Genomic DNA, 19,702 nt, shown 5'->3' with positions numbered 1-19,702 from the left:
AATAGTTTTTTTTTTCAATTTGCATGATTTTTCTATTTCGTTTGACTGTTTATTAGGTGAATGTCGTAAATAAAAACCACAATCTTTTCAAGACGAGAATGGGATCCATTCATGTCAATTTGGCTCCCATTTCTTTTCCTTTTCTTCTTTCCAATTTTTAAAATCTTATCCTCAAGTCTGGTAATGTTCCTTCATCTTTTAAGGTTGGGGTGGTAACTCCTACCCCAAAATCCAGTAAAAGAGATCTCCAATCTTGTGATTCTTATAGACCAATAACAAATGGTTCTATAATGGGTAAGCTTTTTGAATTGTGTGTATAGGGTCTTTTCGAACGTTTGGATGTTGCCCTTAATCAAGTAGGTTTCAAAAAAGGAATGGACTGTGACCACGCACATGCAATATTTGATACAAATATTAATGTATCAAGGTCTTCTGGCTCCCCGCTTCACACATCTTTAATGGATATAAAAGGAGCCTTTGACAATAATTCACATGCTTCCCCCTTTTTAGCCCTAATTAGTCGGGGGGATTCCCCTTTCTGTGGTTAGATTTCTCAGATCCTGGTATAGGGGGCTTAGGACAAAAATTGCTGCTTCTGATTCTTTTTCCAATCCAATTCCTGTTGGTCAGGGAGTTAGACAAGGTGGAGTTTTATCCCCTTATATTTTTAATATATAGATAGATAGAGATTTATTTTGCATATAACAGTACAATAATGACGCAACAATCTACAAATCCCCACAAAGGCTCCATGCCTGAAAAAGGCTCCATGACCTGTAGTGTCTATGTATATGTTTGGCGGAGTGTCTTCGTTCACTATCTACAACATCTATCTCTTTGGAGCGGGATGTGTCTTTTATTGCATATGCTGATGGTATTATTTTATTGAGTCGTTCTAAAGATAGTTCAATCAATAATTTTAATACCTTTTCCAGTAAGGTTAAACATAGAGACCTTTCTATCATTCTTAAAAAATTTCAATATTTTCCATCATTAACAATAACTGAGCAGAATTAATTTGCAACTGGAGTACTTCATTTCCGGTTTCTGATACTGTTCTTTATCTGAGATTACGTTATTGTGCTTCAGCTCGAAATTCGAAGTCAATTCTATTTTTAAATATTCAAGAAAAAATTACAAAGGAATTTGACTCAATAATACGGCTTCGTGATCTCTATTTTCGTGATAATTTAGGTTCTCTTTTTAATGCAGCTCCCCTCCCCCATGTTCTCTATCCTGCCCTTCCTTTTCGAGACTTTAAAATTTGCAATTTGTCTTAACTTCGCGTTTGCTATTTTAAATACTGTAAATTTTTACTTGGTTTTCCAATTTGTTTTAGAAACACAGAATTAGTTTTGAGATTTAAAATTAAAGAGCCATTGGAATTAGCAAGGATTAAGAGGGATAATTTTTATCATAAGTCTGAAAATTTTCTCTTTATGCACAGCCTTTTCCTTTTTTCTAGAATTTAAATAATGTTTCATTTTTTGTTGTTGTGTTTTTCTTACGTATTTTATTCAGCTATAGTATTAAGCATATTTATATTGATGCTTTGTTTCGTTTGTTGAAGTATTTCATTTTTCTTTTGCAATTCCATTTATGTGTTTTACACACTCCTCAATTTTGAGGGAAATAAACAAATAAATATATAAAAAATAGCAGCAGCCTTTAACCATTATTTTCTTCTTTTCCACCACAGAATTTACGTAAGCTAGGATACCATCTATCCCTATTTCTACAAGTGTGGGCATTAAAATTCCCTAATGAAAATACCATATTTCTACCTAGGATCCTGTCTATTTGTTCCTGTAGCTGTAAGTAAAATTCATCTGAGCCACAACTATCCCTATCTATCGGTTATGCAGATTTTTCCAACACACCACTTAAGATTTAATATTAAATATGGCACCGCAGATCCAGAAATTGCAGTTTCAACACTAAGTGAAAGCAATAAAAAGAAGAAATGGTAAGTGGCCCATGGCTTATCTGAATTCTAATGAAGTGATGGGCATTTTCTTTAGTATTAGGCTATACCTTCATGTTTCTATCGTTTGTAGTTATTCAAACAGTTCGTTTTTCATTCTCTCGTGTATGGTTCCGTCCCTTTTATGTTATTGCAGAAAAATGATAATTTTCGTCTGGCAAGCACCATATAAACCAGCTTAAAGCCTCAACGGGCACCTCCCCTCCTAAACCAAAACCCCGAAACGTCAAATTCTGTCATTTTAGACCAAAACGAATAAGAAACAACCGGCAATGCATAATATTTGCTAAAGATCTTTTAGGCACCCTACCCTGCGACAACTAATACTATTATTAACAATTCACTGCAGCCCCAAGCCACCTGAGGCACACAGCTACGCACGCTCTTCCTCCATCCTAGTTTATTCAGAGCCTCCCTCTTTACACCCTCCCAGATAATTTCAATTTGCCTTAAATCTATCCTTACGACATCCTTCCACCCCACTCGGAGACGATTTGCATTTTGTTTGGTCCTAGGCGGTTGACCGACAAGGGCAATCTTTGGCAACCCAACTAAAAAAAAAAAAAAAAAAAAAAAAAAAAAAAAAAAAAAACACGGACGCAATTTTTCTCCTCATAAAGTTCTTTTCAATTTGTATTGTATTTAGGCAAAATTATGACACAACATTTTATATTCTTTGATTCGAGGAGGGTTAAATCATGAAGTGCCTTAGAGCCATTAACTGTAGTACAAACTAATATCAGGGTGGGAGGGTCCCCCCACTCCCATAAGCAGTAGTGATGCACTCATTTTAATTTTGTTTTGTTACACAGGACTTACACACCGTTCGTTCTATATTTTTTATGAATACTGTAATTTTGGTTTATATTACATCAGAAACCACTTGTATCGAAAACATTTACTGTTTCTATGAAAGGAAAAACAATCTTGTTTACATGTCCCGAGCGAAAGTTCAATAATACATGTCAAATAACCGATCATCATGTTTGCCAAACAACTAACTTAGCGGCAAATATAGCAATAAAAACATATTATTAGCTGTTTATGTTTGCTTTAAACAGTAAGACTCAGATCTGGCAGAAAAGAAAGAAAGAAAGAAAGAAAGAAAGATAGACAGAGAGAAAAAAAAAGAAGAAGAAAAAAACTTACCGCTTTGTCTTTGACACCCATTTCAGACCTAGGAACAGAACGAGATGCACTTCTGATCCGACCCTCACTGTCTGCACGGGCTTTTTTCAGAGGTCGAGCTGACCGTGACTTCGACCTATCCGTCTTGGTGAAGTTGGCCTAAAATTAGTAGTAACAATACTGAATAATTTCTTAAATCATACTGCCTTTTCATTTATAATGAAAATGAAATGGAAAGATGATAAGGAGCAAAACTTTTGATTAAGAAATTTAATCAAGACAGCACTTTAATAAGACGGAATTTGTAAATGAATTAGACCATTATTCTACTTTCATTTCGTTTTAACAGCAACATTACTCATAAGAATAGGAAGATAAGTCTGCGAACTAATATTAGGATATTGGAAGCTACAGTGATGACAGTGGTCAAATAGGGTTCCGAAGGGTGTTCCAAAAAACGGAGGAATGAGTGCTCCAAAAAAAGAAGGAAGTTTTGCTAGATGTTCTCCAGAGAAATTGCCTATGGATCGTTTTGGGTACCCGACTGACTGACAGTATTTCAAACAGTAGACTGTACGAAAAGTGTGGTTCAATCCAGCTTTCTAGGACTATAATGATAGAAAGGTTAAAATGACTAGGGCAGGTTCTGCAGATGAAGGACAACAGATTGCCAAGAATTGTGCTCTTTGGCCAACCGCCTAGGGCTAAACGGAAAGCAGATCGTCCATAAATGGGGTGGGAGGATATCATAAAGAAGGAATTGAGGGAAATGGGAACTTCCTGGGAGGGTGTAAATACAATAGATTGGGATAGAGGACGAGCGTACGTCGCTGTGTTGGCCTCATGCGGCTTGGCAGTGAGTTGCTAGAAGTAGTGGTAGCAGTAATACTTATAAATTAAATATAGAACAGAGCTTAAACAGTTTGAAGAACAATATGAACTAAAGAGAAGACGAAAGAGAAGACGTTCACATACTTAGAACCAACTTTTTTTGTTCATCAGTACAAACAACTATTTTATTATTCGATTCTTTGTTTTAACTAAAACGGTTCTTTGATGTTGTTGGATACTTGCAATTAACGGTTTCTTTCGTCTTAACATGTCTTAAGGTAGCCTTAGCCTTTTAAAGCAAGAAAGTTCATTCTAAGAAAAAAAAAATAAAAAAAAAAAAATTTGAAAACAATTTTAGACAAATGAAAAATAAGAAGAAATATTAGATGATAAAATAAGGAGAAAATTTTAACATTTATTTCCAGTCTTACGTGACTAAAGCCACGCTGAAATTACAACACAACTATAATTATAGTAAACAACATCTATAATGAGCACGCAAATAAAATATTTTAATAGCCATTGTTGCTATCCAAATGAATCACGAAATTCACTAGCAATACTTGCTAATTACAGATTCTCATACGAGTCTCAAATATGTAAAATAGATCTGCCATGACTTATTTGTTCGAACTTTTGTTTACAAAATTGCTCACTATCGACACACATGTGGAAGTGAGGGGCTAACCTTCACTAAAATAAAAGAACGGTACGAATCTTATCAGTCAACCTTTAATGCTTTAGTCAAACTTAAGTGAACGATCAATCAAATCTAAACTTAATTCACAGCAAAAAAACCTTGTTTCGCAAGTTAACTGAGCAACCTGCGAATAAGGTTGCCCTTCTCCTTTACAGAACCCCTGTATTATTAATGGTTTTTTTTTCTTCCAGAAGATCATTTTCTTAATAGATGTTAACCATAAACATTGCCTTTAAGATGATTTCCTATTTTTGTAACAATTTAAAAAATAACCTATTTGTCTGTTTCATCTTCTTCAGTGCTCTATTAAATTCATTGGAAGGACGAAAAAATGGATTGGGACAGAATTGAACGTATAATTGAACTGACATTCGAAGAAGAAGTAGATAAAACCTTAATCAATATCAACAACCGGAACGTTCAATCAAAAATGTAATATGTCTCAATTGATTTGTTTAATCTAATTATCTAAATATTGTTGATTATAAAGTTATTTAGGGATTTGTATATTTTTTTTCAAAATGCATCGTATTTGTTGGGGCAAAGTTGGAGCCAATTTTCCAAGATCGATAAAAAATGAATGTGAAAACTGAAAAATGAGCCATATAGTACCATAAAGGTGAAAATATACCAAAAAAAAACTTGACCCGTTTCTGTGAATGCTTGAATTATGCGGGCTTACTTTAGTTTTTACAAGATTTTTGAAGACACTAATTTTCAGTGGGGGGGGGGAGGCAAACTGAATTCTGCCCTCCTCAAACATAAAAAATTACGCCCCAGATTTGTAGTCCCTTGGAGTGCTATTGTTAGGCTCGTTAGCATTAAGGGTTGACTGATAAACCAAGTCTTCAAACTACACAGAATCACATAAACATACACACACACACAATATAATTGGGTATCTTCTCGTGCTAAATCTTTCCATTAGCAAAAAAAAAAAAAAAAAAAAAAAAAATAAAAAAAAAAAAAAAAAACTATTAAAAATAAAAGTTGCCACAAACTTTCTGCTAAACTTACAAATCAGAAACAAAATCGTTTCGCAAGCACAATTTCGGAAACAATTATTAGTTCCATAAAAAGTTTAAACATCAAAACTGAGTATGAAGGGTTAGAATCTGTTGTGAAGAAAATATTTTAAAAAATTTAAATTTTCTTATTTCAGAGTGTCTGTATAATATTTATGGAGGGTATCTATACGCTGAGAAACAACTGAAAACAGTACAATATCATGTAACAGTACAATTATCTTGCGAGTTTTTCCAAGACAATAAAGCTAAACCCAACAATTTAAAAATTTTATTTAATGAATTTTTAAATCTACTTTTAAAACTATATTCATTTTTAATTAAAAACTAAAAATAATAAAGTGAACTTAAATTTCTTTTAAACACTTTATTCTAAAAAAAAAAAAAAAAAATACTGAAAAAGGGTATTATTTTGACAATTTCAGTCTAGGAGCTACTTGATCATTGATACACAAGTCAATGTAGATATAAACCAAAGCGAAATTAAAAAAAAATACTTTCTTTTAACAGATTATTTTCAATAAAAAAGCGTAAACGAAAAAAGAATAAGAGAAACTTACGCTTCCAGTGTTGGACATGTCCACTCCGAGATTTTCCATTTCTTCACGAAGACGTGAAACGGAACGTTCACGCTTTCGACTAGCTCTTGGCATCATATTCCCTTTCCTTTTGTCAACGATAGCCTCAACTTTCATTATCTGCAAATGAGCAACAAACTTGTATAAATACATATATATTCAATATTCAGTTTAGAATATCTGATTCGATTCTTTTTTGGATAAAAAAAAAAAAACTTTTTCGCATGCTAACCAATGGTCAGCGTAAAGCAGGTACGGATCTCCTGATTCTCTACCTTCAGCCGGGAGTTCAATGCGTGGTTGGGGGCTAATCATCCGACGCTTCCCGTGAAGCCCCCCCCCCCCCAACACATTTTTCCAGGTACCCATTTACAGCTGGGTCGACTCTAGCTAAGCTTACAGAGTCACACCGCTGACACTCATTCCAAACCAAATTACCAGCGACACCAGGACTCGAAACCCTGTCCTCGCGGACAAAGGGACTCAAGTCTAGCGCGCTAACCACTCGGCTTGGACGGTAAGCGAGGATAGGCTGGGAAAATCTTTGGATCATAGGCGAAAATAAATTCCAAAGCGACATTGGAAATTCACAATCAGTGGATTCACTATCACAGTCAGTAAAAACCGGGTTTGAATTTCCACAGTTCAAATTTGAAGGTGACTCTTTATTCTTGTTGTCGGTTATTTTGTTCCGTTTCGTAGATCTTAAGTCTGTCTGTTGTTTTTTTTGCAGGAAGAAGAGATAAGCGGAAGTCTTCAACCAAAATATTTCTATTTTCTGCCTGTTTTCACTGGTTGTTAATCTCCTATGCAACTAGATACAAAAAAAATAATACAATTAAAACCAAGGTCATGTGAGCATCTCGAGACCCTGCGTGAAAAGCTGCTAACATAACAGTAAAAGAAGAATAAGTGACAATGCCGAATCTTTTTCTACCAAGGCAGTCTCTTAACTCCTAGCAAAAGTTAATCAAAATCGATCTGACAAAAATTTGGCCTGGTCAATTCCAACTTCAAAGGCCTACTATGAATCTAAAAAAGCAAGGCATTTTGAACATCTTTCAAAGTCCGACTCTTTAGCTCACAAATAATAACCCTTGCTTTACACCCAAGTGCCACTTGAACAATAAAGGGCTGATAATGAAGGAAGAATCTCCGCATTCGAAACCAAATGCCTTCACAGTACAGTGGGGATCACCTTCGTAGATGGAGTATCGAAAGAAAACCTCCGCAAATTCCCGTAGTTTCGTTGCTCCCGCACCATCATGGACCGGATAAGAAGTCAACAACTCCGCTGGCTTGGTCAAATCCAACACATATTAACTAATCAGTTACCAAAAATCACCTTCGAAGGGCGAGTACACGGCAAGCGCCCCCAAAGTCGACCTCGCAAGAGATGAAAACTTTCAAACTTGTAACCTTCACCAGCTACTCCGACCATGCCAAACCAGCCAAAATATCATCACCATATTCATCGAATTTCCATAAGAAAAGAAGGCCCAATACAGCCAAAAAGGCTAGTCATGTCAAGTCTAAAAAATCAAGGCTCAGTCAAGTCTATAGCATATATAAAATAATTTAAATTGTTACATTTCGACTGTGCTCCTTTTTCAACACTAAATAACTCTCTCTTGACCGTTCTCTTGAAGAATTAAAACAGAGCGACAAAAGCATCTCGATCGACTTAGCACATGACTAAGCACATATGCAGCAATATATATCGAGAATAGGATAAAAATATCGATGGGTCTGGAGACGGGAGGGGGACATAGACATGAGACATCCTTTTCCTTATTGACATAAAGAATTTGAACATTCCACATGTATTCAAGAGGGTATATAAAAGAAATAAATTAATTCTGACATCCAAATAATAAATGTTACATTAAGTTGCAGATAATAAATTTACCTGTTTCTCATCTCACCATGGTAATTTTCTGTTTTCGTAACTGCAGTTTACTCTTTAGCACTGCTACTAACTGTTAAATTAAATACAGCAACGCTCCAATCAAATCGTAGTAGATTTGGTGCTTTTAAACGCTCCCATGAGAGTTGGGAAGAGTTTCTCGAAGGGGGAGGAGAGTTACTCAGAATTTAAAGTGAAACCTTCACTAACCTTCCGCGTTCAACAATATAAAACAAAAATTCTCAAAGGAATACTAGATTTAACTAGTTAACTATTTTTGATTCCATTGCAAAACAGCAGATATAGCACCTTGGTAAATTAAATATCAGTGGCTTCAATTGGGACAGGGGATTTCATTTGGATTTCAATTGAAAACAAAGTAATTGATCCCCCACATTCTATAAAATTCATTTTTGCCCCCGCCCCCTTTCCGCGACTTGACGCCACTGTTAAGTATCATAAGCATTATGCGATAACTGTCAAAGGATTATGTATCATAGCGTTATGCAATAGCCTGAGTTACATTCTAACCTAAAACTTCCAAGGCAGATCCATGAGTAAAGCTAAAATTTCCGTTACTCCTAAAGTACGCCTGGAAAACAAAGTTGAAACGAATCTTGAAATTGAAAATTAACTTTCAAATAATTCCTAAATTACAAAATCAAAACCCAAAACCCCTTTTTTAATTACTATACACATTCGAATTCCTCAATTGGTTATTGGTAGAATTACTGCACTGCTCTAAAATATGGAAATTGTGACCAGTACGGTTTTTTTGTAGCTACTATATATCCTGTATAATACCAAAGATAGTGAAAATGGAATCGGATTGTTTGAATTGCTTAACCAGAAACTTACTCAAATACATAGCCTATATATATATATATAAAAAAAAAAAAAATTAGGAAAGTGAAAAAGACCTCCATACGTTGTTATACAGTTTTTGGCAGTAGCACAATTTGGCCAGAGCACAATTTTTTTTAATCAACAAAATTAGGGTGAAAAATCAGCAGAAATTAAGCTAATAGCTTATGCTGCCAAACATTTAAGAAGTTATAGCTTCCTTTAAATGTGTAACTCTCTTTGGGAAATTACAGATTGTTAAGTTTTGAAAATTTACAGACGAAAACAATGTCAACTTTATCGAATTAGTTTTGCTTATTCATTTTTTACGATTCAACGTGGCAACACAGACGAAAATTTGGTAAAACTCCCTTAAAACTTCATAATTTAAAACACCCGAAAGAAAATAATACATAAATGCGGTTTCCAGATATGAGTAGACCTAAGATGAGTTCAAGGGGTAAAAATGTCTTTACTTTGATGATTAAAATATAAGATGTCCAATTTTTTATTTGTCAATTTGATATTAAAAACAATGTACTGCCATCTAGAAAACGTCTCAGAGGAATAAAACTAAATGTTCAGATTCTTCAAACTATCCAAGGATTTTACAATCTGCACAGCCTTAATGTCTCGAGGAATATCGGGGCTATCATGTCTAAAGGTTATATCTGACATTTTCGCACATCTGAAACAATTGCCGAAATCTCTTGCTATGCTTATCTCAAAGGGAAATATGCTCATGAGCTGGGAAACAAGGATAAAAAGAATAAAAGTATGATCGAATGCTCTGTTTGAGAACAGCTTGGCAAACAGTGCTTGGAAATTGGCTCATGGGTTTAAATGCCAGAAAGTACCTTTAGGTTCAAATGGCAATTGTTATGTCGGTTTTTCATTCCTTCCTTCTCGAGATCTATGTAGACAAGGGTTCCAGAAAATACCAGGTGATATATCTCGTGCTAACTTATCTAATTAGGTATTGAATAAATTACAATATATTTGAAAACTCGCATATTCAAGTTTTCGTTTCCTATATCAATTTTTGTTATGTTATACTACCTTTTCCTCAAAATGATGTTCACCAACAGTTAAGCTAGCAATTAGGTGCAGAGATTTAAATTTTTTTTTTTACCCCTTATATAAAATGATACGATTCAAGAAGAAATTTTAACACTGAATTTTTGCATGTGAAATTATAATTTAAAAAAGAGGCTAAACTGCTTGGAAAACATGGCAAACGAAACGTTATTTGAATTCAAAAACGAGAATATAGATTTCTTCGTTCTTTCAGTTTAACGTAATAGTTATTAACTTTTTTATGGAATGAAATTTTGATCATTACAGACAGGAAAAAATACTTATGCTTCACAAAAGCGATGGTTGGAAGAAAGTTTTTTTTTCTATAATACCAAAATTTCCCATGATAAAACTCTAAAAATTATTTAGCAGAAACTGTGGACGTTGGCAAAATATTCACTGCCATTTTCAAATTCTGCCCAAAAGTTGCACTGGAACCAAAGAAACCTTTTTTTTTAAGGATAAATGTTTTGAACAAGGTTGTGTGTTGGAAAGATAAATGGTAATACTGTACATGTTTTTTCTAGCCAGATAATTGCTTAAATTGATAATTTTATTAGTCAGAATAAACCCTGCTGTATATTTTGGAATTAGTATTTTAAGCCTTCTTACCTTTTTCTTTTCTCTGATCTTAGATGCTAGTCGTGATATTTCAGCCATTTCTTCATCTTCTTCCTCACTCTCACTGGCATATACACCGGCATTAACCCTCAATTCTTCTTCACGTTCCAATTCCTCAAGTTTCTGAAAATTACACAAAATTAAGAATAATTTTTTATTAACTTTGTTTAGCTTTCACTTTTATTGTAATATGATTTTATAGACTTTTTATTTTTATTTTAGCATTATTTGTTTGACTTAAAAAATAATTATTCATTTGACTTTTTATTTTAAAGATGAAGTCTTTTAGCTTGAACTAGGTTCGTCCAAATAAGGGAACGTCACTTCGCGGGGAAAGTGCCATTTATAAAAGCAGGCTTCACCGGCTTTTGTCGAATCCTTTCCCTTGCTATGGTCGACAACCCAGGCCTGAGGTCCTGGTACTCACCCTTTATTTGTTATCCAAAGCTTACTATTTAGCGCGGCAACTCTGCTAAAAATACGATTCATCCCAAATTTTGACATTATCTTCAAATTATGGTACCACGGATAATGATCCCCACATTATCATGTACCGTATACAATTTTATACCACCATCTAATTATGTGTGAATTCTAGAACACGAGTTTTATAGAAGCAAGAGATGTATTTCTTATAGTCTGAATTTTTTAAGGTACCAGAAGCTTTCTGTCAGTCCCAAAAAATAAACGGCACATACCCGATCTATAAGTCAAAGTAACGACGAGACGAAGTGGCAAATCCTGTTAAAAAACTAAGGATGCATCAATCAGGGTTGCCGATCGGTTAAAACAATCACTATATTTTAGTAATTATGTGGTTGATTTCGTGGTTTTCTTCAATAATCTAGTGATTTCTGTGGTGATTTAGTGATTTTTTACTTTAGGCAATAAAAAAATCCCTAGAAATGGTGATAAATCATTAGGGGTGGCAACCCTGGCATCAATGACTATATCCAAATTCTTCTCCTTTTTTCCTTCAGTTGCGTAGGGTTTTCTAGATTCCTCTTCGGTGTCTTTTAGAGCATGAATTAAGAGGATTCAAGCTTCTGGAACAAGCTCCTCATCTGCTAGAAAATTCTATTCTAGTGTCTGTCAGAATGACTATGTTGGTAAAAAAGGTAAAGGATGCGGCACTAGGCCCTTAAAGTCCAAACCGGCAGTGCTTTCATGGCCCTTCAGCCAGAAATTGCAATGGTGGTGCACTTCCTGGCCGACATGACCATGCCGGCTCATGTCTGACTGTCGATGGCAATGCCTAGCTTCTATAAAAGTTTATAATGCATTATTTTACTGATTAAATTTTTACTATTCAGTTTGGGAATTTATTTTGAACTGTATTTATTCAATGCTGTTTATCCACATGGAGCGCAAATTAAAAAAACCTACGAGTGATAAATTAAAGGTTCACGGTCTTCTTTTTCTCATGTGTGGGGTGCCAGTTCTATTTTCGTCTTAATTTTAATGGGTAAGTTGAACTATTTTGCCATAAAAATATTTAAATTTGGTTTCTGAAGCTCATTTTTATCATATGTTGCCTTATTGCACTTTACTATTATCACTACTAACAACTCATCGCAGCACCAAACCGCCTGAGGCCCACACAGTTACGCACACTCCACCTTCATCCCAATCTATTAAAAGCTCTTTACATCCTCCCAGTAAGTTCCTGTTCCCTTAAGTCTTTCTTTATGACTTCCTCCCACCCCAGCCACGGACGACCTCCTTTCCGATTAGCCCTATACGGTTGACTAAAAAGGACAATCTTCGGCAATCTGTCATACTTCCTCCACAGAACGTGTCCTAGCCATCTCAACCTTTATGTCATTATAGCCCTAGAAAGCGGGATTGAACTATACTTTTCGTATAGCCTACTGTTTGAAATACGGTCAGTCAGCCAGGTACCCAGAACAAAACGTAGACAATTTCTCGGGAAAACACCTAGCAAAACTTCATCCACTTTTCGGGCCCATATTGCACTTTACCTCGGGATATTAAGACGAAGCTAAATTTACACATTCAAGAAGCATTTAGAAGAAAAATACGATTACGTGGTATTTTAGGTCTCTTTTGACGCAGCAGCCCTCCCGCATGTTCTTTGACCCTTCCCTCTTTTTTGCCACTTTAGAGTTTACGATTATCTTTCAATTCCCGTTTGTTATTTCAAATACTAGTGAATTTTTGCTTAGCTTTCCAAATTGTTTGGTAATACTGGGCTAGTCTCTAGATTTAAAATCAGTAAGTTGCTGACAATAGCTAGATTAGAATGGATTATTTTTACCGTCAATATGAAAATACTCACTCTATGCAAAAAGTTTTACTTTTTTTCCAGAATGTACTTTGTCTTCCTTTACTTTTCTTCCTTTATGTAGTAAATGCTTATCTTTTCATCATTTTTATTTGCTGCATTCTATTCAGTTATTTTCTTGGCCCATAGTGTTGCGTTATTGTTTTTCCAGTTTCTTTCGTAAATAATTACCTTGTTTGATTTGTTGGCGTCTTTTTTTCTAACTTTATTCACTTATCTTTTGTACTCCTCAAATTTGATGGGAATAGGTAAATAATATTTATTTCTCTTTATAAATAATAATAAATAATAGTCCTTGTCAAAAAGAAAATTACTGGCGGTGAAATCCTCTCGTATTTGCTTTTATGTTAACAAAAAAAAAAAAAAATATAAAAAAAAAAAAAGAGTAGTTTTTTCTTACCTGCATAATACCTGGATCAATATAATCCGCAATATTTTTATTCAACCAAAATTCTGGGACTACATCATACTTGTATTCCTCTGGAAGGTCGTAGTTCTTCTTCAAATCCAAAGTGTAGTCGTCACCCAGCTCCAATTCAATATCTCGTTCTGTCCTTTTCTTTAATTTTGATGCCTTCTCTAACTTCTTTTTCAAAGCGCCTTCTGGGATTACGGGAGGACGATGAACGCCATCTCGGGGTTTAGGCATAGCAACGTGAACACGATTTAAAATACCGTCGAAATTTTTAGATTTTAACTTGGCTTCTACACGATGAGCAAGTAGCATATCACAGGCCTGTGAATCAAGATTAGTATACGTGAATATTTTATTCGACAAGTAAACACATTTAATTTAAACAAAAAAAAAAAGATAAATAATGAAACAGACATAAGAACATATGACAGACAAAAGAAAAATAGGCGTTTTAGAACTGACAGTCATGTTATAAAATGAGCAGATAGATCAAAAAGGTAAAATTTAAAGTTGTTACAAGCTCAGAATATCAAAATATTAGTTACAAAGTTATAAATAAGATATATAATAACTACAATACATAAAAAAACTTTGATGTAACAATAAAAAAGAGCATTTTTTCCGTAACTTACTGCAACTAAAACCTCAACAGGAAAATAGATAAAAAATATTGTGACCTTTAAAAAGGACTAAAGAATAAAATTAGAAGCACGAAAAAGACAAAAAATAAAGAAAAAGACAGAAGAGAAGCTCATTTTCCTTAAAAAAAAATGGTAAAATAAAATTGGTTACTAAGTGATCCTATCAGAAGTAAAAATGAAAAAAGACTACTGTAATTACCAACTAATAAAGAGTCAAAGGTAAAATCAAGAGAATTGTAGAATAAGAATACAAAAAAAGTTGCTCAGAACTTTGGTTAAAAAAAAAAAAAATTCAGAACAAAACCAAGGAGTTACTTCCCCCCTCAGTAATTACATTACAAACCGATTATCTGAAACAATAACGGCCTCAATCTGTTAGTTGTTGCCAATTGTTGATGTTTAGGCTTTGATGATAGCAAAACCCTATATCAAGAGTTCTGCATTATTTATTAATCTTAAAAGTTACTAAGCACATGTGCATCTAAAGTATGTGATTTTAATTCTTGATGGTAGTAAATAGACAAGACTTTTTTTTTTTCTTTCGGCAAAGTGAAACAGAATGTATTGATCAGATTAATAAACATTAATAATCATATTTATGATAATATGTTAATATAATTTTTATAATATAATAGTTATATATATATATACAAATACATATATATACGGTATATATATATATATATATATATATATATATATATATATATATATATATATATATATATATATATATATATATATATATATATATATATATATATATATATATATATATATATATAAATTAATTGTATATTCTACAACATATAACAATATATTATATATAAAATTTATAATTTTAAATAATGAACACAATCAATATATTTCCATACAATAATTAATAATCGATAAATAATTAACAACCATATCACAACAATGATATAAAAACAAATTAATAGTACATTTAGTGGATAGGAAGCCTCGAATGCAAAGCAGTACATCACCTGATGAAGAAAGGAAAACAAATGAGAAGAATAAAAAAAGAATCAAGCAGGTAGAGGGAGAAATTAAAAAGTAAACCAGGAAAAATAGAAGAAAAAGAGACAATAAAACAGGAAATGAAGCCCAGGGCTCAAAGGTGAGTCCCAAATACCTAAACCAAATTCAAGATAAAAACTTAAAAGAAAAAAATCCCCATGACAGAAAATATCCTTAGTTAACTAGCCTGTACAGGTACTTTAAGGATAGAAAAAAGTTTGACATCAATCAACATTTAATAAAACAAAAATTGATCCAAAACCTGCTAAAGAATTCATTAGCACATAAAAGTTAAGCCAAAATACGTCAAAAAGATTAAAAATAAATAAACATAGTAAAATTTACAAGACTAACAAAGACAGAAAGACAGAGCAAACGAGGGAAGCGGTATATATAACAAGGAAGAAGGAAACTATTGGGATATTTATGGCTCTTTTTTTTTATTAACTCAATTTTATTTTATCCTTCCCGGGAAATGCAAGGGTGCCAAACTGGACAAGCAATAGCTTTTAGCTGGATTAACTTTATGCATGATGTTTCTTACTTGGATTAAATAAAAAAACAAACAAGTTTTTTCAACTGAAATTAAAGAGCAACATTAAAACTTAAAACGAACAGAAATTACTACATATGTAAAGGGGTTGCCCCCTCCTCAACACCTCGCTCTTTACGCTTAAGTTTTTTAGTACTTTTGAAAAAGCGTCTTATTGTTCTAATTAAATGGCCCTTGTGTTTCAGGAGTCATTCTTAAAGAATCGGGACAAAATTCCAACTTTAGCGTGAAGAGCGAGGTTTTGAGGAGGGGGCAACCCCTTTTATATATGTAGTAATTTCTGTTCGTTTTAATGTTGCTCCTTACTTTCAGTTGAAAAAACTTGTTTTTTAAATTTCTGATCGTTTTTTTAAATAATGCCAGGAAGCTTGGCCCCACGTCCATGGAGAAACCCCCTCCCCACTGAAATATCCTCTAGACAATTCAATCCTGGTGAAAATGTACCCTGGACAATTACGCTGAAACACTACGCGCTTAAAATTGAGACGGAAAAGAGAAAGCAAGACACAGAAATACATTTTGTATAAGAATTCTGGTAAATTCCCCCAGTGTATAATTTCCCCTGACAAGTTCACTCCCTGGAAACCCTCCCCATGGAAAAACTCCCATCAGAGAATTTGCCCCCCCCCCATCCGAAAATGTATACCTACACCCCAACAACAAAAGCTATTCGTAAATAATGGGCGAATTTATAACTTAAAAACCTTTTTCTTGGGGCTGTGCGGGGGGGGGTTATGTTACAACCAAAGACATAGTTAACGGGCCTTACAACTATAATAAACAAAATGACTAACTCAAAAATTTTAATTGGACGATTTGGAGATAAAAAAGGCAGGGGACGGGGCCTAGTTGCCCTCCAATTTTTTTTGTTAATTAAAAATGGCACTAGAATCTTTAATTTCCGTTCGAATGAGCCCTCTTGATATTCTAGGATCACTGGGTCAATACGATCACCCCTGAAAAAAATAAATAAAATAAAATAAACACGCATCCGTGATCTTTCTTCTGGCAAAAAAATATCCCACTTTAAATTATAAAAAAATGTGATGCCAAGGATTTTAAGGAAGATACAGAAATTGTAGGAGGGATAGAATTAAGAACAAGGGGGAAATGTAAGGAAACTTATCGACACTATGCGACTTTAGAAGGGTTGACTCTCATGTCTAGGTCTGAGGCATCACATACAATGTCATTGAGGATCCTCAAAGGGTCACTGGTTAAGCTTTACAGCTAGTTTCTACGACCATCAGATCATCAATAGATTTCCATCTGCTGGGAAATTCCTTACCGAGGCTAACAGAAAAAACAACAAAACCTAGGACAGTACCTTGGGGTACTCCAGTCTGGACAAGGAGCAAATGGGAATAATAATTCACATATTTGACTAACTGTGATCAGTTTTATAAGAAAGAAGCAGCCAGTTTCACAAGAAACAAGACAATATTGCATTCGGTGACACAGTTCTGCAAAGAAGAACTCGACATCAAATTCGTTGACAAATTCGTATTTATACACTATGATTAACAAGACCAAAGGCTATTTGGAAATTAATGGACATGGGATTGAGACAAGTACTTGGTTTTCCAAGTATTTTCTAATGGAATCAACAAAAAAATAGAATGATGGGAAGTAGGAGTTGATTTTAGATTTCCAAATACACTCAGATCAAAGAGACGCATTATTTTTTCTCTTTAGCCCATCAGAAAAGAATCCCTCATACAGTTTCCAGAATATAGGAGTTTGGAAAACAGGACAAAACCCTTCAAAACCCGGCTGTTTCTCTTTTTTTAAGGAGTTATAAAACCCTGTTTTCATGTCTGTGGAAATTGCCCAACTTGGTAATCTCGTTGAAAAGATCAGAGGCCTTTTAGAAGCCCACTAAAAGCACTAATGGGGGATAACAGGTATGCAAAGGGCAGACGCTTCATTCTTTTAGTTTTTCAAGTTCTTTTGTCTATCTACAACGGGGAAAAAAAAGAAAAGAAGATAGAAGAAGTAACTGATAGCCAAGTGCTGGAAGGTTTTGGACGACGGAAGCAAGGAGCCTGTAAAGGCTATGAACATGGAAGAAGATTGTGGGCATTTAGGGATATTTAATAAGGGAGAGTAGCGCCCAAAATACTGCGTAAAAACGGGGTTCCCTACGCTAGGTTGGGTTTACGACGGGCTCCAACAGAGGGGACTGTCCAACCTCAAATACTGTAGTTTATGAATACTTGTAATTAAATTTTCCAGAGTACTTTCCTAGTCATAAAGGTAAAAAACAAGCATTTTTTTCGGTCGTGCTTATTGTAAAAAACGGGAACAAACTCTATGTCTGATTTGATTGCACTTTTCAAGATTAAATATCATAATGGCATGGTTATAAGGGCACTTGATACCAAATTTACATTTACCAGATTTTAAAATTTTACATTTTATTTTATCACTGCTACTTCAACTATAATTATTAGTGCCAAATCTTATTCATAAAAAGAAAAACAAGATAATTTAAAAAAAGGATGAAACTGAGAAAAAAGGTAAAAAAGGAAGAACCAAACGCTTGGTTTTCTTTTTCTTATATTTTCTATATCATTATTTTATATGTTTTTTTTTTCGTTTCACTTATCGCTTCTACTATTGACTACTCTGCAGAAGATCAAGGGGGATACTGCATTAAATATCATGGAATTATCTTGGTTATAGCTAAAGAGAAATATTGCTACAAAGAAACGATTTGTGCTTCTCCCTTTTTAAAAAAGAAAGAATCATGACATTTCTAAACTCCCCCCCAAACAGGTCCCTCCATTTTTTTCTTACTTTGTGTTATTAAGACATCTACCAAGCCTCCTTTCTTCAACAAAAAAGACAAGCTCCCATTTCCCCTTTATTATTCATGAGTAATGCTGATCAATATTTGCACTTATGAGTATTTACTAATAAGTATCTATACTTTGCAGTACAAGCCACTATAACAATTTACTGAGGGTTATACCATAGTCAGCAACTGCAAAACTAAAAATTAGGACAAAAAAAGGAAAATAGAAGAAGACACTCACTTCTGTTTTCACTTTCATAACACCTTCTTCAGAGAGTGCAGACATTGGTATTACGGGTATATTGTCCTTTTCAAATTGGTCAATTATCTTCTTGTTATCTTCACTGAGTTCATCCAGTCTAACTACATCAATTTTGTTAAGAACTACCACAAGAGGCTAGACATAAAACGAAAAAGAAAATTATATGTTAAAAATAACCAGCACTGAATGCATTTAAAAACTTTAAGTTCTCAGTGAATGTGAGAGCCCAAACTACTTAGGCCATAGATACCCACAGGGCAATCCCCTAGGAGATGGTTAATTACAGGGTTTTCCCCCAGAATAGGTCAAAACACAAGATAAACATAATTTAGGTCACAATTTTCCTTGGAAGGAGAAAAGGTGCATTCTTTGGGCCAATCTTATGCAATGAATCCTTCCTTCGATTCCCTGCAGCGGAGTGGGATCTGGAACTGCAAGTGTTCATCATATAGTCTAGCATACTCAACAGGACAACAGCCCCTATCCCCCCGTCATGAATTGTGCAAACTGTAATGTTTAATGTTTGGGTGCAGCCTCTTTTACTCTTGAAAGAGGCTGCACTCTTTTAAAAGTCCAATGAAGACATTTTGAGTCCCTATATAGCAGAGGACTACAAGCAGTTGATTATTTTTTTGAAAAAAAATTGAAGTTTTCACTTAAGGATTTGTAGAAATCCCCCATCACAACATTCACTTTGGAGTTACTAGCAGCTTATTAATGTGTGCTATGGCGTCGTCTTACTCCATATACCAATGATTATCCCTATAAAGGAGATAGACAAGTATTTGGGTAAAGGCGTCGGCTATAACCAAGAGATTCCCTACAGCCAAGGCACAATGTATTTTGCCTGTGACATATGCATGTGACAATAAGTAGTGATGGGAAGATAACAAAGACTCCCGGATTCTAATTCTATCCCCAATTTCACATCGATGCCTCGAACCTAATTCCAAGATTACTTGACATTTTAGACGGTCACATTACCAAATCAAGTTTAGCAATAGACATATATAAGA

General features: G+C 34.2%; 1 protein-coding gene across 1 annotated transcript in view; it reads right to left on the bottom strand.

Annotated features, from left to right (window-relative positions):
* Positions 1-19,702, bottom strand: part of Non1 (nucleolar GTP-binding protein 1) — a 74,503-nt gene that overhangs the window by 19,206 nt on the left and 35,595 nt on the right. The window contains exons 4-8 of the mRNA XM_089099244.1: positions 18,666-18,821; positions 13,399-13,734; positions 10,685-10,816; positions 6,229-6,366; positions 3,134-3,271 (exon numbers count right to left, since the gene is read on the bottom strand). Coding sequence (XP_088955370.1) covers positions 3,134-3,271; positions 6,229-6,366; positions 10,685-10,816; positions 13,399-13,734; positions 18,666-18,821 — 900 coding nt within the window. The remainder of the gene's footprint in view (positions 1-3,133; positions 3,272-6,228; positions 6,367-10,684; positions 10,817-13,398; positions 13,735-18,665; positions 18,822-19,702) is intronic.

The sequence above is a fragment of the Artemia sp. Qi Xiang Cuo genome, chromosome 13 (genome assembly GCF_049724085.1).
Source record: "Artemia sp. Qi Xiang Cuo chromosome 13, ASM4972408v1, whole genome shotgun sequence".
Classification (NCBI taxonomy): Eukaryota; Metazoa; Arthropoda; class Branchiopoda; order Anostraca; family Artemiidae; genus Artemia; species Artemia sp. Qi Xiang Cuo.
Note: the sequence above shows the minus strand (reverse complement) of the source record. Positions and strands in the feature narration are given on the sequence as shown.